This window comes from Taudactylus pleione, unplaced genomic scaffold (assembly GCF_031769625.1).
Source record: "Taudactylus pleione unplaced genomic scaffold, aTauple2 ptg000979l, whole genome shotgun sequence".
NCBI classification, from domain to species: Eukaryota; Metazoa; Chordata; class Amphibia; order Anura; family Myobatrachidae; genus Taudactylus; species Taudactylus pleione.
The window spans coordinates 13,931-40,989 of record NW_028285380.1 but is presented as its reverse complement, the minus strand read 5'-3'; the positions used below and the strand labels follow the sequence as shown (position 1 = coordinate 40,989).

The 27,059-nt window shown below is 54.2% G+C and overlaps 1 protein-coding gene across 1 annotated transcript in view; it reads right to left on the bottom strand.

Annotated features, from left to right (window-relative positions):
- Positions 1–27,059, bottom strand: part of LOC148454561 (deoxyribose-phosphate aldolase-like) — a gene marked incomplete at its 5' end in the record, with an annotated part of 31,879 nt that overhangs the window by 2,483 nt on the left and 2,337 nt on the right. The window contains one exon of the mRNA XM_088460775.1: positions 6,023–6,172. Within this exon, the coding sequence (XP_088316901.1) occupies positions 6,023–6,172 (150 nt within the window). The remainder of the gene's footprint in view (positions 1–6,022; positions 6,173–27,059) is intronic.

Sequence of the window (27,059 nt, the reverse complement as noted above, 5' to 3'; positions counted from 1 at the left end):
ATTACTTAGTATAACATGTGGTAATATGTAATTAACGTGTAAATATGTAATGTGTAACAGTGACATGTAATGTGTAAAATGTGGTGATACTGTGTAACATGTAGTGACATGTAGTATGTGGTGACATGTAGTGACATGTAATATGTGGTAACATGTAGTGACATGTAGTATGTGGTGATACTGTGTAACATGTAGTGACATGTAACATGTGGTGATACTGTGTAACATGTAGTGACATGTAATATGTGGTGATACTGTGTAACATGTAATATGTGGTGATACTGTGTAACATGTAGTGACATGTAATATGTGGTGATACTGTGTAACATGTAGTGACATGTAATATGTGGTGATACTGTGTAACATGTAGTGACATGTAATATGTGGTAACATGTAGTGACATGTAATATGTGGTAACATGTAGTGACATGTAATATGTGGTGATACTGTGTAACATGTAGTGAAAAGAGTGATTAATGTGTAAAAGACAACAGAGTAAGAAATAAATATTGTAGAAGAATAAAATCCATAACACCACTTCTATCCCTCACTGAGTTACTCATCCATGTAATTCACATTTCCTCCTTATATGCTGAGAGAAGATACATTACACGCTGGCACATGGGGGCTGTATACCCTGGAACATACCCCATTGCAGTAACAATGCTCTGCGATAATCTCAGAGTTTGTGGGTCAGTGGGAAATGCGCAGAGTGTAAAAATGTCAGAGCGTAGGGACTCTGGGAGGGGGATCACTACGTTCCTATAGTACATCCCATTGTTATCACTCCACTGGCAAAATTACTGCCAATTTCTCATTCCTGAGCGTAGGGACTCTGGGAGGGGGCTCACTACACTCCTATAGTACATCCCATTGTTATCACTCCACTGGCAAAATTACTGCCAATTTCTCATTCCTGAGCGTAGGGACTCTGGGAGGGGGATCACTACGCTCCTATAGTACATCCCATTGTTATCACTCCACTGGCAAAATTACTGCCAATTTCTCATTCCTGAGCGTAGGGACTCTGGGAGGGGGCTCACTACACTCCTATAGTACATCCCATTGTTATCACTCCACTGGCAGAATTACTGCCAATTTCTCATTCCTGAGCGTAGGGACTCTGGGAGGGGGCTCACTACGTTCCTATAGTACATCCCATTGTTATCACTCCACTGGCAGAATTACTGCCAATTTCTCATTCCTGAGCGTAGGGACTCTGGGAGGGGGCTCACTACGCTCCTATAGTACATCCCATTGTAATCACTCCACTGGCAGAATTACTGCCAATCTCTTATTCCTGAGCGTAGGGACTCTGGGAGGGGGCTCACTACGCTCCTATAGTACATCCCATTGTAATCACTCCACTGGCAGAATTACTGCCAATCTCTTATTCCTGAGCGTAGGGACTCTGGGAGGGGGCTCACTACACTCCTATAGTACATCCCATTGTTATCACTCCACTGGCAGAATTACTGCCAATTTCTCATTCCTGAGCGTAGGGACTCTGGGAGGGGGCTCACTACACTCCTATAGTACATCCCATTGTTATCACTCCACTGGCAGAATTACTGCCAATTTCTCATTCCTGAGCGTAGGGACTCTGGGAGGGGGCTCACTACACTCCTATAGTACATCCCATTGTTATCACTCCACTGGCAGAATTACTGCCAATTTCTCATTCCTGAGCGTAGGGACTCTGGGAGGGGGCTCACTACGTTCCTATAGTACATCCCATTGTTATCACTCCACTGGCAGAATTACTGCCAATTTCTCATTCCTGAGCGTAGGGACTCTGGGAGGGGGCTCACTACACTCCTATAGTACATCCCATTGTTATCACTCCACTGGCAGAATTACTGCCAATTTCTCATTCCTGAGCGTAGGGACTCTGGGAGGGGGCTCACTACGTTCCTATAGTACATCCCATTGTTATCACTCCACTGGCAGAATTACTGCCAATTTCTCATTCCTGAACGTAGGGACTCTGGGAGGGGGCTCACTACGCTCCTATAGTACATCCCATTGTTATCACTCCACTGGCAGAATTACTGCCAATTTCTCATTCCTGAGCGTAGGGACTCTGGGAGGGGGATCACTACGTTCCTATAGTACATCCCATTGTAATCACTCCACTGGCAGAATTACTGCCAATTTCTCATTCCTGAACGTAGGGACTCTGGGAGGGGGCTCACTACACTCCTATAGTACATCCCATTGTTATCACTCCACTGGCAGAATTACTGCCAATTTCTCATTCCTGAGCGTAGGGACTCTGGGAGGGGGCTCACTACGTTCCTATAGTACATCCCATTGTTATCACTCCACTGGCAGAATTACTGCCAATTTCTCATTCGTGGTGGAAGTATAGGTCCCTGGGTTCTATCACCCCCCGGGGTCACCACAAACACGGAAACACCCCCTATAAATGCACCTGATCTACCCTCCAATGTCATTTATAGATCTCCTCCAGCTGAACTAAATCTCATATTGGCAACATGAACTAAGGCGCACAAGTGCCAGCTCGCACTCAGCTAGGATCACGCCAAATGTTCACACCACCCACCGTAAATGATGGAACATGAACTAAGGCGCACAAGTGCCAGCTCGCACTCAGCTAGGATCACGCCAAATGTTCACACCACCCACCGTAAATGATGGAACATGAACTAAGGCGCACACGTGCCAGCTCGCACTCAGCTAGGATCACGCCAAATGTTCACACCACCCACCGTAAATGATGGAACATGAACTAAGGCGCACAAGTGCCAGCTCGCACTCAGCTAGGATCACGCCAAATGTTCACACCACCCACCGTAAATGATGGAACATGAACTAAGGCGCACACGTGCCAGCTCGCACTCAGCTAGGATCACGCCAAATGTTCACACCACCCACCGTAAATGATGGAACATGAACTAAGGCGCACACGTGTCAGCTCACACTCAGCTGGGATCACGCCAAACGTCCACAACACCCACCGTAAATGATGGAACATGAACTAAGGCGCACAAGTGCCAGCTCGCACTCAGCTAGGATCACACCAAAAGGTTCACAACACCCACCGTAAATGATGGAACATGAACTAAGGCGCACACGTGCCAGCTCGCACTCAGCTAGGATCACGCCAAACGTCCACAACACCCACCGTAAATGATGGAACATGAACTAAGGCGCACAAGTGCCAGCTCGCACTCAGCTAGGATCACACCAAAAGGTTCACAACACCCACCGTAAATGATGGAACATGAACTAAGGCGCACACGTGCCAGCTCGCACTCAGCTAGGATCACGCCAAATGTTCACACCACCCACCGTAAATGATGGAACATGAACTAAGGCGCACACGTGCCAGCTCGCACTCAGCTAGGATCACGCCAAAAGGTTCACAACACCCACCGTAAATGATGGAACATGAACTAAGGCGCACAAGTGCCAGCACGCGCTCAGCTAGGATCACGCCAAACGTCCACAACACCCAACGTAAATGATGGAACATGAACTAAGGCGCACACGTGCCAGCTCGCACTCAGCTAGGATCACGCCAAATGTTCACACCACCCACCGTAAATGATGGAACATGAACTAAGGCGCACACGTGCCAGCTCGCACTCAGCTAGGATCACGCCAAATGTTCACACCACCCACCGTAAATGATGGAACATGAACTAAGGCGCACACGTGCCAGCTCGCACTCAGCTAGGATCACGCCAAATGTTCACACCACCCACCGTAAATGATGGAACATGAACTAAGGCGCACACGTGCCAGCTCGCACTCAGCTAGGATCACGCCAAAAGGTTCACAACACCCACCGTAAATGATGGAACATGAACTAAGGCGCACACGTGTCAGCACGCACTAAGCTAGGATCACGCCAAATGTTCACACCACCCACCGTAAATGATGGAACATGAACTAAGGCGCACACGTGCCAGCTCGCACTCAGCTAGGATCACGCCAAATGTTCACACCACCCACCGTAAATGATGGAACATGAACTAAGGCGCACACGTGCCAGCTCGCACTCAGCTAGGATCACGCCAAACGTCCACAACACCCACCGTAAATGATGGAACATGAACTAAGGCGCACACGTGTCAGCTCACACTCAGCTGGGATCACGCCAAATGTTCACACCACCCACCGTAAATGATGGAACATGAACTAAGGCGCACACGTGTCAGCTCACACTCAGCTGGGATCACGCCAAACGTCCACAACACCCACCGTAAATGATGGAACATGAACTAAGGCGCACAAGTGCCAGCTCGCACTCAGCTAGGATCACGCCAAATGTTCACACCACCCACCGTAAATGATGGAACATGAACTAAGGCGCACACGTGCCAGCTCGCACTCAGCTAGGATCACGCCAAATGTTCACACCACCCACCGTAAATGATGGAACATGAACTAAGGCGCACAAGTGCCAGCTCGCACTCAGCTAGGATCACGCCAAATGTTCACACCACCCACCGTAAATGATGGAACATGAACTAAGGCGCACACGTGCCAGCTCGCACTCAGCTAGGATCACGCCAAATGTTCACACCACCCACCGTAAATGATGGAACATGAACTAAGGCGCACACGTGTCAGCTCACACTCAGCTGGGATCACGCCAAACGTCCACAACACCCACCGTAAATGATGGAACATGAACTAAGGCGCACAAGTGCCAGCTCGCACTCAGCTAGGATCACACCAAAAGGTTCACAACACCCACCGTAAATGATGGAACATGAACTAAGGCGCACACGTGCCAGCTCGCACTCAGCTAGGATCACGCCAAATGTTCACACCACCCACCGTAAATGATGGAACATGAACTAAGGCGCACACGTGCCAGCTCGCACTCAGCTAGGATCACGCCAAAAGGTTCACAACACCCACCGTAAATGATGGAACATGAACTAAGGCGCACAAGTGCCAGCACGCGCTCAGCTAGGATCACGCCAAACGTCCACAACACCCAACGTAAATGATGGAACATGAACTAAGGCGCACACGTGCCAGCTCGCACTCAGCTAGGATCACGCCAAATGTTCACACCACCCACCGTAAATGATGGAACATGAACTAAGGCGCACACGTGCCAGCTCGCACTCAGCTAGGATCACGCCAAATGTTCACACCACCCACCGTAAATGATGGAACATGAACTAAGGCGCACACGTGCCAGCTCGCACTCAGCTAGGATCACGCCAAAAGGTTCACAACACCCACCGTAAATGATGGAACATGAACTAAGGCGCACACGTGTCAGCACGCACTAAGCTAGGATCACGCCAAATGTTCACACCACCCACCGTAAATGATGGAACATGAACTAAGGCGCACACGTGCCAGCTCGCACTCAGCTAGGATCACGCCAAATGTTCACACCACCCACCGTAAATGATGGAACATGAACTAAGGCGCACACGTGCCAGCTCGCACTCAGCTAGGATCACGCCAAACGTCCACAACACCCACCGTAAATGATGGAACATGAACTAAGGCGCACACGTGTCAGCTCACACTCAGCTGGGATCACGCCAAATGTTCCCAGCTTCTTCCATCACAAACACACACCATTATATGATGTGACTTTTATATGCAAACACAATGCAGCTGGCATAAATATGGGTATAGTAGTCACACAAAGATTGGCACTACCGGGGCCACATTGTCTCTTTCACAGAATCCCCAGGAGGTGGACACGCAACACTTATTAATGGTCATGTTTAGGCCCTGGAGGCTTTGGGAGCATAGTCCCAGTAAGTAAATATTCATTCTGTATATAAGTAATTTAGGTGTACAGGACCCCCAGCCCACCCCCCAGCGCTTCACTTACTAATTCTGTTTAATATAAAGTAACCTTGCATTATTTCTCATGATATAATGAAAACTACATCACGTGCCCCAGTATGTGCACGTGTGCCCCGGTATGTGCACGTGTCCCCCGGTATGTGTGCCCCGGTATGTGTGCCCGTGTATAAGAGGTGATGGACACAAACACAGAAATAGTCAGACAAACCTGTCTCTCAATGTCCCCTAACAGGGTGCTGGCTCCAATGCGGAAAAGCTCCGGCGACAGCCACTCGTCCCCCAGCTCCTCCTTCATCAGCGACAGCCACACCAGAGCCTCCTTAGCGCTGCGAATCCCCCCAGCTGGTTTAAATCCAACCTGAAACCAAACATTATAGAATCCATTACATATATAACGACTGCACCCCCCCCCCCCCCCTCCACGGACTCATTTTTAGTTGAAGTAAAATATTGCATAACTAGTGTTCCCTGAAAGTGAAGACACGTCATATTATACACGTGTCAGCTATTGACACGCTACATTATACACCTGTCGGCTATTGGCACGTTACATTATATACCTGTCGGCTATTGACACGTTACATTATACACCTGTCGGCTATTGACACGTTACATTATACACCTGTCGGCTATTGGCACGTCACATTATACACCTGTTGGCTATTGACACGCTACATTATACACCTGTCGGCTATTAGCACATTACATTATACACCTGTCAGCTATTGGCATGTTACATTATACACCTGTCGGCTATTGACACGTCACATTATACACGTGTCAGCTATTGGCACGTCACATTATACACCTGTCGGCTATTGGCACGTCACATTATACACCTGTCGGCTATTGACACGTCACATTGTACATGTCGGCTAGTAACACGTCACATTATACACCTGTCGGCAATTGACACGTCACATTATACACCTTTCGGCTATTGGCATGTCACATTATACACCTGTCGGCAATTGACACGTCACATTATACACCTGTCGGCTATTGGCACGTCACATTATACACCTGTCGGCTATTGGCACGTCACATTATACACCTGTCGGCTATTGACACGTTACATTATACACCTGTTGGCTATTGGCATGTTACATTATACACCTGTCGGCTATTGACACGTTACATTACACTGGGGAACAGTCAATTTGTTACCAGGGATTTAAGAGTCGATTTCGGTTAATGTTGTGCCCCTGATCATGAATACGCCAGGCTGGTTTTGCATTTGGCTCTGTCTTGTGAGATCTGCGCATGTCTTCAATAATCATGAAAAATTAAATAGTTGATTTTTTTTTTATTCTGATTAAATTTGATTTGTAAAATGTTATAAAAAGACAGAGCTTCCTAACACTTATATATGTCATTATCCTAGGAGAACCGGTTTTTGTAGGATTTCCTGTTGTATTCTTGTTGGGGGCAGTCCCTCTGCAGACCCCAACAGTAATCGGCCATCATGTGACGATCCCACCTTCCCCGATATGTTTCTTCCATTACCTGAATATCCTGCTGGAACCGTTCACCTAAATCTCCTAGATTGGACGGGAAGTGATCTAATGTACTGTACAAAAATGTACTGTAATACTCATGTTGGCACCTACTTTCTGGAAACATTGTAGCATGTTGTGGACTAATTCATGATAGTTATCTGCCTTGTGATTGCCTAAAACTGTTTGAATGACAGACACATAACTCAGCCATGCTTTAGATTCAGTTTCAGTCATAGATGTGGTAAAATTTGGATCCTTAACCAGTTTCCGTATCTGTGGGCCGTCAAAAATTCCTGCCTTTCATTTTTCAATACTAAGAGGGGTATTCAATATGAAACGTTAACTTCACTATCGAAGTTTACGTTTCATATCGGAGTTTTAACCTGCGTTAAAGTATCGGGCGCGCTCCCGCTTATCCCCATATTCAATATAAAATTAACGAAAACGGGAAACTCTGAAGTTGGATATGCATAAAGTTACAAATTTTCCCTTAAAAAAATTGTAGGACCCCCCTAAAGTAGTAAAAACATGGGGAACACTATGGGTACCCCCGTTTTAGCCTTTAATTGAAAGTCGGGGATTTAAATAAGCCGCAGCAGGTGCTTTTTTCCCGACATTGAAGAAGTGATGCAGAAGAGCACTTAGGTAATTTTTTTCGTTTTTTTAAGTGGTCCCATCAAATTTGGGGTACATGAAAATGGGTACTAGCATATTTTTAAGTCCCTAAAGTAAATTTTTTTAAATTCTGCATTTGTGCACCTGCCGCTAATAATCTATTCTAGAAAACACGTGCCGCATCCTTGCAGAATAGCCCTGAACCTATTTCCTTATTGTTACACAATTTTTTCCCTTTTTTTTTTTTTCACCCCAATTTTTAAAATAATTATTTGGGGTGTCCCTATTTTTTTTGTAAAACTTTTTTTGACAGTTATTTTTTAAATGTCATTCCCAGGGGTGCAGGCTATTTTTTTTTAAGCCTGCACCCCTAAACCCCAATTCTGCACTTTTTTTCGACACCTATTCAATGCTGAAAAGTTATCCCCGTTTTTTTATCAAAGACTTTTCAAAACTGCGATAATGACGTCATACCCCTGTAAGAGATGAAAATGTTCAACAAACATACGTGAAACAATCGCCTGACGTGTCCAATGCTTTCACAAATTGTTTCATTAAACCCAGTGTGATATGGAGGCGGCAGTATGATCTTTTTTCCTGCCAATTAAGGGCTCATGAATGATGTTGGCTTCTCCTACAGGTATAACTTCTCTTGGAGGCCATACGGTTTGCTGCCAGTGCTTTTGTTTTGCACGACTATCCCATAAGCATATGTGACAAGGATACTTAGCATATCCACTTTGCTGCCCAAGAAGAACGTTTACCATTTTTAAATCAACACAAACAGACACTGATGCTGGAATAAGCACATTTTTCTAAAAATAACTTTATATTTTCATACTGTTCTCAGGAATTGACGCAAATGTATTCCCATTGTGCAGTAATACGCATTTTAAGCTCCTTTTAGAACTATCCAAAAAGAGTCGCCAGTCTTCTGCTCAATATTCTGGTAAGCCCATCATCTGCAGAAGTTCCGGAATATTGTTGCAATACACAAGATTGTTATCTTGGCTAGAGAACGGCAGTATGGCTTGCGCTCTATTTCCATACAACGTTATAGTAACATCCGGCTTTTCTTGAAGTCTGGATGATAAAAGCTCACATCTTCTTTTTCGATAAATTCAAGTCACAAATTAAATCGTTTCGTTTCTTTTGAGAAAATTTGTTTGGAGTAGAGAAACTTTCTTCAATCTCACTTTCATCTGTGTTGTCACTTACACTGGATAAAACATTTCCACATTATCACATTCAGCTTCGCGCAAAGAACTGAATGACGGTACAGGTAAATCCTCGCTATGTGGGATCGGTTGTTTTGCAGAATTCATACTTGGGTATTCCCATTTGCGTTTCTTAAATCGATTCATACCCTTCACATTTACAGCACAAAAATAGGAGTCACTAAAGAGATCATTTGGCTCACACCTCATCATAGGTATGCCGAAATTAAGTCCCTTTCGATCACCTTTAGTCCAATTGCGGAGTGATTCAACGCAGGTTTTACAAACTTTGTGAGGCACCCAAATATGTTCTTGCTGGCTCATGTGACGTCCAAAATAATCCTGTTACGCTTGTTTTACGAATATAGTTATATATTTTCTTTCTTTTGCAACACTGTATAATTTTTAAAGCAAGATCGTTTTGTTTCACGCACTCAGTGCTAACTCCCAAACCAAAGCCGAGGACGTACTGAACAAAACAAGCCCAAACAGCGAGAAATTGGTTGTGGTGCGACAGAGAGAGGGCTGAACAAAGGAACAGGAGGTGCGCTAACTGCATCACTCAGTCCTCTGTATGTATGCTGGGAGGAGGTGTGGCTGTGGTGTGAGGATATCCCAGCAGGCTCAGCAGTGCATTGCTCCTCTCTGTATGTATGCTGGGAAGAGGCGTGGCTGTGGTGTGAGGATATCCCAGCAGGCTCAGCAGTGCATTGCTCCTCTCTGTATGTATGCTGGGAAGAGGCGTGGCTGTGGTGTGAGGATATCCCAGCAGGCTCAGCAGTGCATTGCTCCTCTCTATATGTATGCTGGGAAGAGGCGTGGCTGTAGTGTGAGGATATCCCAGCAGGCTCAGCAGTGCATTGCTCCTCTCTGTATGCTGGGAGGAGGCGTGGCTGTGGCTGTGGTCTGAGGATGTCCCAGAAGTACATTACTCCACTCTGTATGCTGGGAGGAGGTGGGGCTGTGGCTGTGGTGTGAGGATGTCCCAGCATGCTCAGCAGTGCATTGCTCCTCTCTGTATGCTGGGAGGAGGCGTGGCTGTGGTGTGAGGATGTCCCAGCATGCTCAGCAGTGCATTGCTCCTCTCTGTATGCTGGGAGGAGGCGTGGCTGTGGTCTTAGGATGTCCCAGCATGCTCAGCAGTGCATTGCTCCTCTCTGTATGCTGGGAGGAGGTGTGGCTGTGGTGTGAGGATGTCCCAGCATGCTCAGCAGTGCATTGCTCCCCTCTGTATGCTGGGAGGAGGCGTGGCTGTGGTGTGAGGATGTCCCAGCATGCTCAGCAGTTCATTGCTCCTCTCTCTATGCTGGGAGGAGGCGTGGCTGTGGTGTGAGGACATCCCAGCAGGCTCAGCAGTGCATTGCTCCTCTCTGTATGCTGGGAAGAGGCGTGGCTGTGGTGTGAGGATGACCCAGCATGCTCAGCAGTGCATTGCTTCTCTCTGTATGCTGGGAAGAGGCGTGGCTGTGGTCTGAGGATATCCCAGCATGCTCAGCAGTGCATTGCTCCTCTCTGTATGCTGGGAGGAGGCGTGGCTGTGGTGTGAGGATGTCCCAGCATGCTCAGCAGTGCATTGCTCCTCTCTGTATGCTGGGAGGAGGCGTGGCTGTGGTGTGAGGATGTCCCAGCATGCTCAGCAGTGCATTGCTCCTCTCTGTATGCTGGGAGCAGGCGTGGCTGTGGTCTGAGGATGTCCCAGCATGCTCAGCAGTGCACTGCTCCTCTCTGTATGCTGGGAAGAGGCGTGGTTGTGGTGTGAGGATGTCCCAGCATGCTCAGCAGTGCATTGCTCCTCTCTGTATGCTGGGAGGAGGCGTGGCTGTGGTGTGAGGATGTCCCAGCATGCTCAGCAGTGCATTGCTCCCCTCTGTATGCTGGGAGGAGGCGTGGCTGTGGTGTGAGGATGTCCCAGCATGCTCAGCAGTTCATTGCTCCTCTCTCTATGCTGGGAGTAGGTGTGGATGTGGTGTGAGGATGTCCCAGCATGCTCAGCAGTGCATTGCTCCTCTCTGTATGCTGGGAGGAGGCGTGGCTGTGGTGTGAGGATGTCCCAGCATGCTCAGCAGTTCATTGCTCCTCTCTCTATGCTGGGAGTAGGTGTGGATGTGGTGTGAGGATGTCCCAGCATGCTCAGCAGTGCATTGCTCCTCTCTGTATGCTGGGAGGCGGCGTGGCTGTGGTGTGAGGATGTCCCAGCATGCTCAGCAGTGCATTGCTCCTCTCTGTATGCTGGGAGGCGGCGTGGCTGTGGTGTGAGGATGTCCCAGCAGCCTCAGCAGTGCACTGCTCCTCTCTGTATGCTGGGAGGAGGCGTGGCCGTGGTGTGAGGATGTCCCAGCATGCTCAGCAGTGCATTGCTCCTCTCTGTATGCTGGGAGGAGGCGTGGCCGTGGTGTGAGGATGTCCCAGCATGCTCAGCAGTGCACTGCTCCTCTCTGTATGATGGGAGTAGGTGTGGCTGTGGTGTGAGGATGTCCCAGCAGGCTCAGCAGTGCATTGCTCCTCTCTGTATGCTGGGAGGAGGCGTGGCTGTGGTGTGAGGATGTCCCAGCATGCTCAGCAGTGCATTGCTCCTCTCTGTATGCTGGGAGGCGGCGTGGCTGTGGTGTGAGGATGTCCCAGCATGCTCAGCAGTGCATTGCTCCTCTCTGTATGCTGGGAGGGGGCGTGGTTGTGGTGTGAGGATGTCCCAGCATGCTCAGCAGTGCATTGCTCCTCTCTGTATGCTGGGAGGAGGCGTGGCTGTGGTGTGAGGATGTCCCAGCATGCTCAGCAGTGCATTGCTCCTCTCTCTATGCTGGGAGGAGGCGTGGTTGTGGTGTGAGGATGTCCCAGCATGCTCAGCAGTGCATTGCTCCTCTCTCTATGCTGGGAGGAGGCGTGGTTGTGGTGTGAGGATGTCCCAGCATGCTCAGCAGTGCATTGCTCCTCTCTGTATGCTGGGAGGAGGCGTGGCTGTGGTGTGAGGATGTCCCAGCAGGCTCAGCAGTGCATTGCTCCTCTCTGTATGCTGGGAGGAGGCGTGGCTGTGGTGTGAGGATGTCCCAGCATGCTCAGCAGTGCATTGCTCCTCTATGTATGCTGGGAGGAGGCGTGGCCTTGGTGTGAGGATGTCCCAGCATGCTCAGCAGTGCATTGCTCCTCTCTGTATGCTGGGAGGGGGCGTGGTTGTGGTGTGAGGATGTCCCAGCATGCTCAGCAGTGCATTGCTCCTCTCTGTATGCTGGGAGGAGGCGTGGCTGTGGTGTGAGGATGTCCCAGCATGCTCAGCAGTGCATTGCTCCTCTCTGTATGCTGGGAGGAGGCGTGGCCGTGGTGTGAGGATGTCCCAGCATGCTCAGCAGTGCATTGCTCCTCTCTGTATGCTGGGAGGAGGTGTGGTTGTGGTGTGAGGATGTCCCAGCATGCTCAGCAGTGCATTGCTCCTCTCTGTATGCTGGGAGGAGGTGTGGTTGTGGTGTGAGGATGTCCCAGCATGCTCAGCAGTGCATTGCTCCTCTCTGTATGCTGGGAGGAGGTGTGGTTGTGGTGTGAGGATGTCCCAGCATGCTCAGCAGTGCATTGCTCCTCTCTGTATGCTGGGAGGCGGCGTGGCTGTGGTGTGAGGATGTCCCAGCAGTGCATTGCTCCTCTCTGTATGCTGGGAGGCGGCGTGGCTGTGGTGTGAGGATGTCCCAGCAGTGCATTGCTCCTCTCTGTATGCTGGGAGGGGGCGTGGCTGTGGTGTGAGGATGTCCCAGCAGGCTCAGCAGAGCATTGCTCCTCTCTGTATGCTGGGAGGGGGTGTGGCTGTGGTGTGAGGATGACCCAGCATGCTCAGCAGTGCATTGCTCCTCTCTCTATGCTGGGAGGAGGCGTGGCTGTGGTGTGAGGATGTCCCAGCATGCTCAGCAGTGCATTGCTCCTCTCTGTATGCTGGGAGGGGGCGTGGTTGTGGTGTGAGGATGTCCCAGCATGCTCAGCAGTGCATTGCTCCTCTCTCTATGCTGGGAGGAGGCGTGGTTGTGGTGTGAGGATGTCCCAGCATGCTCAGCAGTGCATTGCTCCTCTCTCTATGCTGGGAGGAGGCGTGGTTGTGGTGTGAGGATGTCCCAGCATGCTCAGCAGTGCATTGCTCCTCTCTGTATGCTGGGAGGAGGCGTGGCTGTGGTGTGAGGATGTCCCAGCATGCTCAGCAGTGCATTGCTCCTCTATGTATGCTGGGAGGAGGCGTGGCCGTGGTGTGAGGATGTCCCAGCATGCTCAGCAGTGCATTGCTCCTCTCTGTATGCTGGGAGGGGGCGTGGTTGTGGTGTGAGGATGTCCCAGCATGCTCAGCAGTGCATTGCTCCTCTCTGTATGCTGGGAGGAGGCGTGGCTGTGGTGTGAGGATGTCCCAGCATGCTCAGCAGTGCATTGCTCCTCTCTGTATGCTGGGAGGAGGCGTGGCCGTGGTGTGAGGATGTCCCAGCATGCTCAGCAGTGCATTGCTCCTCTCTGTATGCTGGGAGGAGGTGTGGTTGTGGTGTGAGGATGTCCCAGCATGCTCAGCAGTGCACTGCTCCTCTCTGTATGCTGGGAGGCGGCGTGGCTGTGGTGTGAGGATGTCCCAGCAGTGCATTGCTCCTCTCTGTATGCTGGGAGGAGGCGTGGCTGTGGTGTGAGGATGTCCCAGCATGCTCAGCAGTGCATTGCTCCTCTCTGTATGCTGGGAGGCGGCGTGGCTGTGGTGTGAGGATGTCCCAGCAGTGCATTGCTCCTCTCTGTATGCTGGGAGGCGGCGTGGCTGTGGTGTGAGGATGTCCCAGCAGTGCACTGCTCCTCTCTGTATGCTGGGAGGGGGCGTGGCTGTGGTGTGAGGATGTCCCAGCAGGCTCAGCAGAGCATTGCTCCTCTCTGTATGCTGGGAGGGGGTGTGGCTGTGGTGTGAGGATGACCCAGCATGCTCAGCAGTGCATTGCTCCTCTCTCTATGCTGGGAGGAGGCGTGGTTGTGGTGTGAGGATGTCCCAGCATGCTCAGCAGTGCATTGCTCCTCTCTCTATGCTGGGAGGAGGCGTGGTTGTGGTGTGAGGATGTCCCAGCATGCTCAGCAGTGCATTGCTCCTCTCTGTATGCTGGGAGGAGGCGTGGCTGTGGTGTGAGGATGTCCCAGCAGGCTCAGCAGTGCATTGCTCCTCTCTGTATGCTGGGAGGAGGCGTGGCTGTGGTGTGAGGATGTCCCAGCATGCTCAGCAGTGCATTGCTCCTCTATGTATGCTGGGAGGAGGCGTGGCCGTGGTGTGAGGATGTCCCAGCATGCTCAGCAGTGCATTGCTCCTCTCTGTATGCTGGGAGGAGGCGTGGCTGTGGTGTGAGGATGTCCCAGCATGCTCAGCAGTGCATTGCTCCTCTCTGTATGCTGGGAGGAGGCGTGGCCGTGGTGTGAGGATGTCCCAGCATGCTCAGCAGTGCATTGCTCCTCTCTGTATGCTGGGAGGAGGTGTGGTTGTGGTGTGAGGATGTCCCAGCATGCTCAGCAGTGCACTGCTCCTCTCTGTATGCTGGGAGGCGGCGTGGCTGTGGTGTGAGGATGTCCCAGCAGTGCATTGCTCCTCTCTGTATGCTGGGAGGAGGCGTGGCTGTGGTGTGAGGATGTCCCAGCATGCTCAGCAGTGCACTGCTCCTCTCTGTATGCTGGGAGGGGGCGTGGCTGTGGTGTGAGGATGACCCAGCATGCTCAGCAGTGCATTGCTCCTCTCTCTATGCTGGGAGGAGGCGTGGCTGTGGTGTGAGGATGTCCCAGCATGCTCAGCAGTGCATTGCTCCTCTCTGTATGCTGGGAGGGGGCGTGGCTGTGGTGTGAGGATGTCCCAGCATGCTCAGCAGTGCATTGCTCCTCTCTGTATGCTGGGAGGGGGCGTGGCTGTGGTGTGAGGATGTCCCAGCATGCTCAGCAGTGCATTGCTCCTCTCTGTATGCTGGGAGGGGGCGTGGTTGTGGTGTGAGGATGTCCCAGCATGCTCAGCAGTGCATTGCTCCTCTCTGTATGCTGGGAGGAGGCGTGGCTGTGGTGTGAGGATGTCCCAGCATGCTCAGCAGTGCATTGCTCCTCTATGTATGCTGGGAGGAGGCGTGGCCGTGGTGTGAGGATGTCCCAGCATGCTCAGCAGTGCATTGCTCCTCTCTGTATGCTGGGAGGAGGCGTGGCTGTGGTGTGAGGATGTCCCAGCATGCTCAGCAGTGCATTGCTCCTCTCTGTATGCTGGGAGGAGGCGTGGCCGTGGTGTGAGGATGTCCCAGCATGCTCAGCAGTGCATTGCTCCTCTCTGTATGCTGGGAGGAGGTGTGGTTGTGGTGTGAGGATGTCCCAGCATGCTCAGCAGTGCACTGCTCCTCTCTGTATGCTGGGAGGAGGCGTGGCTGTGGTGTGAGGATGTCCCAGCATGCTCAGCAGTGCACTGCTCCTCTCTGTATGCTGGGAGGGGGCGTGGCTGTGGTGTGAGGATGACCCAGCATGCTCAGCAGTGCATTGCTCCTCTCTCTATGCTGGGAGGAGGCGTGGCTGTGGTGTGAGGATGTCCCAGCATGCTCAGCAGTGCATTGCTCCTCTCTGTATGCTGGGAGGGGGCGTGGCTGTGGTGTGAGGATGTCCCAGCATGCTCAGCAGTGCATTGCTCCTCTCTGTATGCTGGGAGGGGGCGTGGCTGTGGTGTGAGGATGTCCCAGCATGCTCAGCAGTGCATTGCTCCTCTCTGTATGCTGGGAGGGGGCGTGGTTGTGGTGTGAGGATGTCCCAGCATGCTCAGCAGTGCATTGCTCCTCTCTGTATGCTGGGAGGAGGCGTGGCTGTGGTGTGAGGATGTCCCAGCATGCTCAGCAGTGCATTGCTCCTCTATGTATGCTGGGAGGAGGCGTGGCCGTGGTGTGAGGATGTCCCAGCATGCTCAGCAGTGCATTGCTCCTCTCTGTATGCTGGGAGGAGGCGTGGCTGTGGTGTGAGGATGTCCCAGCATGCTCAGCAGTGCATTGCTCCTCTCTGTATGCTGGGAGGAGGCGTGGCCGTGGTGTGAGGATGTCCCAGCATGCTCAGCAGTGCATTGCTCCTCTCTGTATGCTGGGAGGAGGTGTGGTTGTGGTGTGAGGATGTCCCAGCATGCTCAGCAGTGCACTGCTCCTCTCTGTATGCTGGGAGGCGGCGTGGCTGTGGTGTGAGGATGTCCCAGCAGGCTCAGCAGTGCATTGCTCCTCTCTCTATGCTGGGAGGAGGCGTGGTTGTGGTGTGAGGATGTCCCAGCATGCTCAGCAGTGCATTGCTCCTCTCTGTATGCTGGGAGGAGGCGTGGCTGTGGTGTGAGGATGTCCCAGCAGGCTCAGCAGTGCACTGCTCCTCTCTGTATGCTGGGAGGGGGCGTGGCTGTGGTGTGAGGATGACCCAGCATGCTCAGCAGTGCATTGCTCCTCTCTCTATGCTGGGAGGAGGCGTGGCTGTGGTGTGAGGATGTCCCAGCATGCTCAGCAGTGCATTGCTCCTCTCTGTATGCTGGGAGGGGGCGTGGCTGTGGTGTGAGGATGTCCCAGCATGCTCAGCAGTGCATTGCTCCTCTCTGTATGCTGGGAGGGGGCGTGGCTGTGGTGTGAGGATGTCCCAGCATGCTCAGCAGTGCATTGCTCCTCTCTGTATGCTGGGAGGGGGCGTGGTTGTGGTGTGAGGATGTCCCAGCATGCTCAGCAGTGCATTGCTCCTCTCTGTATGCTGGGAGGAGGCGTGGCTGTGGTGTGAGGATGTCCCAGCATGCTCAGCAGTGCATTGCTCCTCTATGTATGCTGGGAGGAGGCGTGGCCGTGGTGTGAGGATGTCCCAGCATGCTCAGCAGTGCATTGCTCCTCTCTGTATGCTGGGAGGAGGCGTGGCCGTGGTGTGAGGATGTCCCAGCATGCTCAGCAGTGCATTGCTCCTCTCTGTATGCTGGGAGGAGGCGTGGCCGTGGTGTGAGGATGTCCCAGCATGCTCAGCAGTGCATTGCTCCTCTCTGTATGCTGGGAGGAGGTGTGGTTGTGGTGTGAGGATGTCCCAGCATGCTCAGCAGTGCATTGCTCCTCTCTGTATGCTGGGAGGAGGCGTGGCTGTGGTGTGAGGATGTCCCAGCATGCTCAGCAGTGCATTGCTCCTCTCTGTATGCTGGGAGGAGGCGTGGCCGTGGTGTGAGGATGTCCCAGCATGCTCAGCAGTGCATTGCTCCTCTCTGTATGCTGGGAGGAGGTGTGGTTGTGGTGTGAGGATGTCCCAGCATGCTCAGCAGTGCACTGCTCCTCTCTGTATGCTGGGAGGAGGCGTGGCTGTGGTGTGAGGATGTCCCAGCATGCTCAGCAGTGCACTGCTCCTCTCTGTATGCTGGGAGGGGGCGTGGCTGTGGTGTGAGGATGACCCAGCATGCTCAGCAGTGCATTGCTCCTCTCTCTATGCTGGGAGGAGGCGTGGCTGTGGTGTGAGGATGTCCCAGCATGCTCAGCAGTGCATTGCTCCTCTCTGTATGCTGGGAGGGGGCGTGGCTGTGGTGTGAGGATGTCCCAGCATGCTCAGCAGTGCATTGCTCCTCTCTGTATGCTGGGAGGGGGCGTGGCTGTGGTGTGAGGATGTCCCAGCATGCTCAGCAGTGCATTGCTCCTCTCTGTATGCTGGGAGGGGGCGTGGTTGTGGTGTGAGGATGTCCCAGCATGCTCAGCAGTGCATTGCTCCTCTCTGTATGCTGGGAGGAGGCGTGGCTGTGGTGTGAGGATGTCCCAGCATGCTCAGCAGTGCATTGCTCCTCTATGTATGCTGGGAGGAGGCGTGGCCGTGGTGTGAGGATGTCCCAGCATGCTCAGCAGTGCATTGCTCCTCTCTGTATGCTGGGAGGAGGCGTGGCTGTGGTGTGAGGATGTCCCAGCATGCTCAGCAGTGCATTGCTCCTCTCTGTATGCTGGGAGGAGGCGTGGCCGTGGTGTGAGGATGTCCCAGCATGCTCAGCAGTGCATTGCTCCTCTCTGTATGCTGGGAGGAGGTGTGGTTGTGGTGTGAGGATGTCCCAGCATGCTCAGCAGTGCACTGCTCCTCTCTGTATGCTGGGAGGCGGCGTGGCTGTGGTGTGAGGATGTCCCAGCAGGCTCAGCAGTGCATTGCTCCTCTCTCTATGCTGGGAGGAGGCGTGGTTGTGGTGTGAGGATGTCCCAGCATGCTCAGCAGTGCATTGCTCCTCTCTGTATGCTGGGAGGAGGCGTGGCTGTGGTGTGAGGATGTCCCAGCAGGCTCAGCAGTGCATTGCTCCTCTCTGTATGCTGGGAGGAGGCGTGGCTGTGGTGTGAGGATGTCCCAGCATGCTCAGCAGTGCATTGCTCCTCTATGTATGCTGGGAGGAGGCGTGGCCGTGGTGTGAGGATGTCCCAGCATGCTCAGCAGTGCATTGCTCCTCTCTGTATGCTGGGAGGGGGCGTGGTTGTGGTGTGAGGATGTCCCAGCATGCTCAGCAGTGCATTGCTCCTCTCTGTATGCTGGGAGGAGGCGTGGCTGTGGTGTGAGGATGTCCCAGCATGCTCAGCAGTGCATTGCTCCTCTCTGTATGCTGGGAGGAGTCGTGGCCGTGGTGTGAGGATGTCCCAGCATGCTCAGCAGTGCATTGCTCCTCTCTGTATGCTGGGAGGAGGTGTGGTTGTGGTGTGAGGATGTCCCAGCATGCTCAGCAGTGCACTGCTCCTCTCTGTATGCTGGGAGGCGGCGTGGCTGTGGTGTGAGGATGTCCCAGCAGTGCATTGCTCCTCTCTGTATGCTGGGAGGAGGCGTGGCTGTGGTGTGAGGATGTCCCAGCATGCTCAGCAGTGCATTGCTCCTCTCTCTATGCTGGGAGGAGGCGTGGTTGTGGTGTGAGGATGTCCCAGCATGCTCAGCAGTGCATTGCTCCTCTCTGTATGCTGGGAGGAGGCGTGGCTGTGGTGTGAGGATGTCCCAGCAGGCTCAGCAGTGCATTGCTCCTCTCTGTATGCTGGGAGGAGGCGTGGCTGTGGTGTGAGGATGTCCCAGCATGCTCAGCAGTGCATTGCTCCTCTATGTATGCTGGGAGGAGGCGTGGCTGTGGTGTGAGGATGTCCCAGCATGCTCAGCAGTGCATTGCTCCTCTATGTATGCTGGGAGGAGGCGTGGCCGTGGTGTGAGGATGTCCCAGCATGCTCAGCAGTGCATTGCTCCTCTCTGTATGCTGGGAGGGGGCGTGGTTGTGGTGTGAGGATGTCCCAGCATGCTCAGCAGTGCATTGCTCCTCTCTGTATGCTGGGAGGAGGCGTGGCTGTGGTGTGAGGATGTCCCAGCATGCTCAGCAGTGCATTGCTCCTCTCTGTATGCTGGGAGGAGGCGTGGCCGTGGTGTGAGGATGTCCCAGCATGCTCAGCAGTGCATTGCTCCTCTCTGTATGCTGGGAGGAGGTGTGGTTGTGGTGTGAGGATGTCCCAGCATGCTCAGCAGTGCACTGCTCCTCTCTGTATGCTGGGAGGCGGCGTGGCTGTGGTGTGAGGATGTCCCAGCAGTGCATTGCTCCTCTCTGTATGCTGGGAGGAGGCGTGGCTGTGGTGTGAGGATGTCCCAGCATGCTCAGCAGTGCATTGCTCCTCTATGTATGCTGGGAGGAGGCGTGGCCGTGGTGTGAGGATGTCCCAGCATGCTCAGCAGTGCATTGCTCCTCTCTGTATGCTGGGAGGAGGCGTGGCTGTGGTGTGAGGATGTCCCAGCATGCTCAGCAGTGCATTGCTCCTCTCTGTATGCTGGGAGGAGGCGTGGCCGTGGTGTGAGGATGTCCCAGCATGCTCAGCAGTGCATTGCTCCTCTCTGTATGCTGGGAGGAGGTGTGGTTGTGGTGTGAGGATGTCCCAGCATGCTCAGCAGTGCACTGCTCCTCTCTGTATGCTGGGAGGGGGCGTGGCTGTGGTGTGAGGATGTCCCAGCATGCTCAGCAGTGCACTGCTCCTCTCTGTATGCTGGGAGGGGGCGTGGCTGTGGTGTGAGGATGACCCAGCATGCTCAGCAGTGCATTGCTCCTCTCTCTATGCTGGGAGGAGGCGTGGCTGTGGTGTGAGGATGTCCCAGCATGCTCAGCAGTGCATTGCTCCTCTCTGTATGCTGGGAGGGGGCGTGGCTGTGGTGTGAGGATGTCCCAGCATGCTCAGCAGTGCATTGCTCCTCTCTGTATGCTGGGAGGGGGCGTGGCTGTGGTGTGAGGATGTCCCAGCATGCTCAGCAGTGCATTGCTCCTCTCTGTATGCTGGGAGGGGGCGTGGTTGTGGTGTGAGGATGTCCCAGCATGCTCAGCAGTGCATTGCTCCTCTCTGTATGCTGGGAGGAGGCGTGGCTGTGGTGTGAGGATGTCCCAGCATGCTCAGCAGTGCATTGCTCCTCTATGTATGCTGGGAGGAGGCGTGGCCGTGGTGTGAGGATGTCCCAGCATGCTCAGCAGTGCATTGCTCCTCTCTGTATGCTGGGAGGAGGCGTGGCTGTGGTGTGAGGATGTCCCAGCATGCTCAGCAGTGCATTGCTCCTCTCTGTATGCTGGGAGGAGGCGTGGCCGTGGTGTGAGGATGTCCCAGCATGCTCAGCAGTGCATTGCTCCTCTCTGTATGCTGGGAGGAGGTGTGGTTGTGGTGTGAGGATGTCCCAGCATGCTCAGCAGTGCACTGCTCCTCTCTGTATGCTGGGAGGCGGCGTGGCTGTGGTGTGAGGATGTCCCAGCAGTGCATTGCTCCTCTCTGTATGCTGGGAGGGGGCGTGGCTGTGGTGTGAGGATGACCCAGCATGCTCAGCAGTGCATTGCTCCTCTCTCTATGCTGGGAGGCGGCGTGGCTGTGGTGTGAGGATGTCCCAGCAGTGCATTGCTCCTCTCTGTATGCTGGGAGGGGGCGTGGCTGTGGTGTGAGGATGACCCAGCATGCTCAGCAGTGCATTGCTCCTCTCTCTATGCTGGGAGGAGGCGTGGCTGTGGTGTGAGGATGTCCCAGCATGCTCAGCAGTGCATTGCTCCTCTCTGTATGCTGGGAGGGGGCGTGGCTGTGGTGTGAGGATGTCCCAGCATGCTCAGCAGTGCACTGCTCCTCTCTGTATGCTGGGAGGAGGCGTGGCTGTGGTGTGAGGATGTCCCAGCATGCTCAGCAGTGCACTGCTCCTCTCTGTATGCTGGGAGGGGGCGTGGCTGTGGTGTGAGGATGACCCAGCATGCTCAGCAGTGCATTGCTCCTCTCTGTATACTGGGAGGAGGCGTGGCTGTGGTGTGAGGATGTCCCAGCATGCTCAGCAGTGCATTGCTCCTCTCTGTATGCTGGGAGGAGGCGTGGCTGTGGTGTGAGGATGTCCCAGCATGCTCAGCAGTGCATTGCTCCTCTCTGTATGCTGGGAGGGGGCGTGGTTGTGGTGTGAGGATGTCCCAGCATGCTCAGCAGTGCACTGCTCCTCTCTGTATGCTGGGAGGCGGCGTGGCTGTGGTGTGAGGATGTCCCAGCATGCTCAGCAGTGCATTGCTCCTCTCTGTATGCTGGGAGGGGGCGTGGCTGTGGTGTGAGGATGTCCCAGCATGCTCAGCAGTGCATTGCTCCTCTCTGTATGCTGGGAGGAGGCGTGGCTGTGGTGTGAGGATGTCCCAGCATGCTCAGCAGTGCATTGCTCCTCTCTGTATGCTGGGAGGAGGCGTGGCCGTGGTGTGAGGATGTCCCAGCATGCTCAGCAGTGCATTGCTCCTCTCTGTATGCTGGGAGGAGGTGTGGTTGTGGTGTGAGGATGTCCCAGCATGCTCAGCAGTGCACTGCTCCTCTCTGTATGCTGGGAGGCGGCGTGGCTGTGGTGTGAGGATGTCCCAGCAGTGCATTGCTCCTCTCTGTATGCTGGGAGGGGGCGTGGCTGTGGTGTGAGGATGACCCAGCAGGCTCAGCAGTGCATTGCTCCTCTCTCTATGCTGGGAGGCGGCGTGGCTGTGGTGTGAGGATGTCCCAGCAGTGCATTGCTCCTCTCTGTATGCTGGGAGGCGGCGTGGCTGTGGTGTGAGGATGACCCAGCATGCTCAGCAGTGCATTGCTCCTCTCTCTATGCTGGGAGGAGGCGTGGCTGTGGTGTGAGGATGTCCCAGCATGCTCAGCAGTGCATTGCTCCTCTCTGTATGCTGGGAGGGGGCGTGGCTGTGGTGTGAGGATGTCCCAGCATGCTCAGCAGTGCACTGCTCCTCTCTGTATGCTGGGAGGAGGCGTGGCTGTGGTGTGAGGATGTCCCAGCATGCTCAGCAGTGCACTGCTCCTCTCTGTATGCTGGGAGGGGGCGTGGCTGTGGTGTGAGGATGACCCAGCATGCTCAGCAGTGCATTGCTCCTCTCTGTATACTGGGAGGAGGCGTGGCTGTGGTGTGAGGATGTCCCAGCATGCTCAGCAGTGCATTGCTCCTCTCTGTATGCTGGGAGGAGGCGTGGCTGTGGTGTGAGGATGTCCCAGCATGCTCAGCAGTGCATTGCTCCTCTCTGTATGCTGGGAGGGGGCGTGGTTGTGGTGTGAGGATGTCCCAGCATGCTCAGCAGTGCACTGCTCCTCTCTGTATGCTGGGAGGCGGCGTGGCTGTGGTGTGAGGATGTCCCAGCATGCTCAGCAGTGCATTGCTCCTCTCTGTATGCTGGGAGGGGGCGTGGCTGTGGTGTGAGGATGTCCCAGCATGCTCAGCAGTGCATTGCTCCTCTCTGTATGCTGGGAGGGGGCGTGGTTGTGGTGTGAGGATGTCCCAGCATGCTCAGCAGTGCACTGCTCCTCTCTGTATGCTGGGAGGCGGCGTGGCTGTGGTGTGAGGATGTCCCAGCATGCTCAGCAGTGCATTGCTCCTCTCTGTATGCTGGGAGGGGGCGTGGCTGTGGTGTGAGGATGTCCCAGCATGCTCAGCAGTGCATTGCTCCTCTCTGTATGCTGGGAGGGGGCGTGGTTGTGGTGTGAGGATGACCCAGCAGGCTCAGCAGTGCATTGCTCCTCTCTATATGCTGGGAGGAGGCGTGGCTGTGGTGTGAGGATGTCCCAGCATGCTCAGCAGTGCATTGCTCCTCTCTGTATGCTGGGAGGGGGCGTGGCTGTGGTGTGAGGATGTCCCAGCATGCTCAGCAGTGCATTGCTCCTCTCTGTATGCTGGGAGGGGGCGTGGCTGTGGTGTGAGGATGACCCAGCAGGCTCAGCAGTGCATTGCTCCTCTCTATATGCTGGGAGGAGGCGTGGCTGTGGTGTGAGGATGTCCCAGCATGCTCAGCAGTGCATTGCTCCTCTCTGTATGCTGGGAGGAGGCGTGGCTGTGGTGTGAGGATGTCCCAGCATGCTCAGCAGTGCACTGCTCCTCTCTGTATGCTGGGAGGGGGCGTGGCTGTGGTGTGAGGATGACCCAGCATGCTCAGCAGTGCATTGCTCCTCTCTCTATGCTGGGAGGAGGCGTGGCTGTGGTGTGAGGATGTCCCAGCATGCTCAGCAGTGCATTGCTCCTCTCTGTATGCTGGGAGGGGGCGTGGCTGTGGTGTGAGGATGTCCCAGCATGCTCAGCAGTGCATTGCTCCTCTCTATATGCTGGGAGGAGGCGTGGCTGTGGTGTGAGGATGTCCCAGCATGCTCAGCAGTGCATTGCTCCTCTCTGTATGCTGGGAGGAGGCGTGGCTGTGGTGTGAGGATGTCCCAGCATGCTCAGCAGTGCATTGCTCCTCTCTGTATGCTGGGAGGGGGCGTGGCTGTGGTGTGAGGATGTCCCAGCATGCTCAGCAGTGCATTGCTCCTCTCTGTATGCTGGGAGGGGGCGTGGCTGTGGTGTGAGGATGTCCCAGCATGCTCAGCAGTGCATTGCTCCTCTCTGTATGCTGGGAGGAGGCGTGGCCGTGGTGTGAGGATGTCCCAGCATGCTCAGCAGTGCATTGCTCCTCTCTGTATGCTGGGAGGAGGTGTGGTTGTGGTGTGAGGATGTCCCAGCATGCTCAGCAGTGCACTGCTCCTCTCTGTATGCTGGGAGGCGGCGTGGCTGTGGTGTGAGGATGTCCCAGCAGTGCATTGCTCCTCTCTGTATGCTGGGAGGGGGCGTGGCTGTGGTGTGAGGATGACCCAGCATGCTCAGCAGTGCATTGCTCCTCTCTCTATGCTGGGAGGCGGCGTGGCTGTGGTGTGAGGATGTCCCAGCAGTGCATTGCTCCTCTCTGTATGCTGGGAGGGGGCGTGGCTGTGGTGTGAGGATGACCCAGCATGCTCAGCAGTGCATTGCTCCTCTCTCTATGCTGGGAGGAGGCGTGGCTGTGGTGTGAGGATGTCCCAGCATGCTCAGCAGTGCATTGCTCCTCTCTGTATGCTGGGAGGGGGCGTGGCTGTGGTGTGAGGATGTCCCAGCATGCTCAGCAGTGCACTGCTCCTCTCTGTATGCTGGGAGGAGGCGTGGCTGTGGTGTGAGGATGTCCCAGCATGCTCAGCAGTGCACTGCTCCTCTCTGTATGCTGGGAGGGGGCGTGGCTGTGGTGTGAGGATGACCCAGCATGCTCAGCAGTGCATTGCTCCTCTCTGTATACTGGGAGGAGGCGTGGCTGTGGTGTGAGGATGTCCCAGCATGCTCAGCAGTGCATTGCTCCTCTCTGTATGCTGGGAGGAGGCGTGGCTGTGGTGTGAGGATGTCCCAGCATGCTCAGCAGTGCATTGCTCCTCTCTGTATGCTGGGAGGGGGCGTGGTTGTGGTGTGAGGATGTCCCAGCATGCTCAGCAGTGCACTGCTCCTCTCTGTATGCTGGGAGGCGGCGTGGCTGTGGTGTGAGGATGTCCCAGCATGCTCAGCAGTGCATTGCTCCTCTCTGTATGCTGGGAGGGGGCGTGGCTGTGGTGTGAGGATGTCCCAGCATGCTCAGCAGTGCATTGCTCCTCTCTGTATGCTGGGAGGAGGCGTGGCTGTGGTGTGAGGATGTCCCAGCATGCTCAGCAGTGCATTGCTCCTCTCTGTATGCTGGGAGGAGGCGTGGCCGTGGTGTGAGGATGTCCCAGCATGCTCAGCAGTGCATTGCTCCTCTCTGTATGCTGGGAGGAGGTGTGGTTGTGGTGTGAGGATGTCCCAGCATGCTCAGCAGTGCACTGCTCCTCTCTGTATGCTGGGAGGCGGCGTGGCTGTGGTGTGAGGATGTCCCAGCAGTGCATTGCTCCTCTCTGTATGCTGGGAGGGGGCGTGGCTGTGGTGTGAGGATGACCCAGCAGGCTCAGCAGTGCATTGCTCCTCTCTCTATGCTGGGAGGCGGCGTGGCTGTGGTGTGAGGATGTCCCAGCAGTGCATTGCTCCTCTCTGTATGCTGGGAGGGGGGCGTGGCTGTGGTGTGAGGATGACCCAGCATGCTCAGCAGTGCATTGCTCCTCTCTCTATGCTGGGAGGAGGCGTGGCTGTGGTGTGAGGATGTCCCAGCATGCTCAGCAGTGCATTGCTCCTCTCTGTATGCTGGGAGGGGGCGTGGCTGTGGTGTGAGGATGTCCCAGCATGCTCAGCAGTGCACTGCTCCTCTCTGTATGCTGGGAGGAGGCGTGGCTGTGGTGTGAGGATGTCCCAGCATGCTCAGCAGTGCACTGCTCCTCTCTGTATGCTGGGAGGGGGCGTGGCTGTGGTGTGAGGATGACCCAGCATGCTCAGCAGTGCATTGCTCCTCTCTGTATACTGGGAGGAGGCGTGGCTGTGGTGTGAGGATGTCCCAGCATGCTCAGCAGTGCATTGCTCCTCTCTGTATGCTGGGAGGAGGCGTGGCTGTGGTGTGAGGATGTCCCAGCATGCTCAGCAGTGCATTGCTCCTCTCTGTATGCTGGGAGGGGGCGTGGTTGTGGTGTGAGGATGTCCCAGCATGCTCAGCAGTGCACTGCTCCTCTCTGTATGCTGGGAGGCGGCGTGGCTGTGGTGTGAGGATGTCCCAGCATGCTCAGCAGTGCATTGCTCCTCTCTGTATGCTGGGAGGGGGCGTGGCTGTGGTGTGAGGATGTCCCAGCATGCTCAGCAGTGCATTGCTCCTCTCTGTATGCTGGGAGGGGGCGTGGTTGTGGTGTGAGGATGTCCCAGCATGCTCAGCAGTGCACTGCTCCTCTCTGTATGCTGGGAGGCGGCGTGGCTGTGGTGTGAGGATGTCCCAGCATGCTCAGCAGTGCATTGCTCCTCTCTGTATGCTGGGAGGGGGCGTGGCTGTGGTGTGAGGATGTCCCAGCATGCTCAGCAGTGCATTGCTCCTCTCTGTATGCTGGGAGGGGGCGTGGTTGTGGTGTGAGGATGTCCCAGCATGCTCAGCAGTGCACTGCTCCTCTCTGTATGCTGGGAGGCGGCGTGGCTGTGGTGTGAGGATGTCCCAGCATGCTCAGCAGTGCATTGCTCCTCTCTGTATGCTGGGAGGGGGCGTGGCTGTGGTGTGAGGATGACCCAGCAGGCTCAGCAGTGCATTGCTCCTCTCTATATGCTGGGAGGAGGCGTGGCTGTGGTGTGAGGATGTCCCAGCATGCTCAGCAGTGCATTGCTCCTCTCTGTATGCTGGGAGGAGGCGTGGCTGTGGTGTGAGGATGTCCCAGCATGCTCAGCAGTGCATTGCTCCTCTCTGTATGCTGGGAGGGGGCGTGGCTGTGGTGTGAGGATGTCCCAGCGTTAGTGAGGAGATATGAATGTGTTATGTGTCTCACATGTGACCACCAGTTACGTTATCACAAATAAAACTATTTCTTGTTATTGGTGAAAGAGGGTAGTTTGTTAAAAAAAAAAAAAAATCACAACTAAGTGGATTCTGCTAAGTATAAGTAGACTAATAAGGTATTTCACATGGAGAAAATAATAGAATTTATACATTTTAATTAATTTTAAAACTGGAGCCAATTCAGCTATAGCAAAGATCTAATGTGAAAATAGGACCCAAGAGTACTCTCACACCGATCTTACATACATGGCAGGCACATATTAC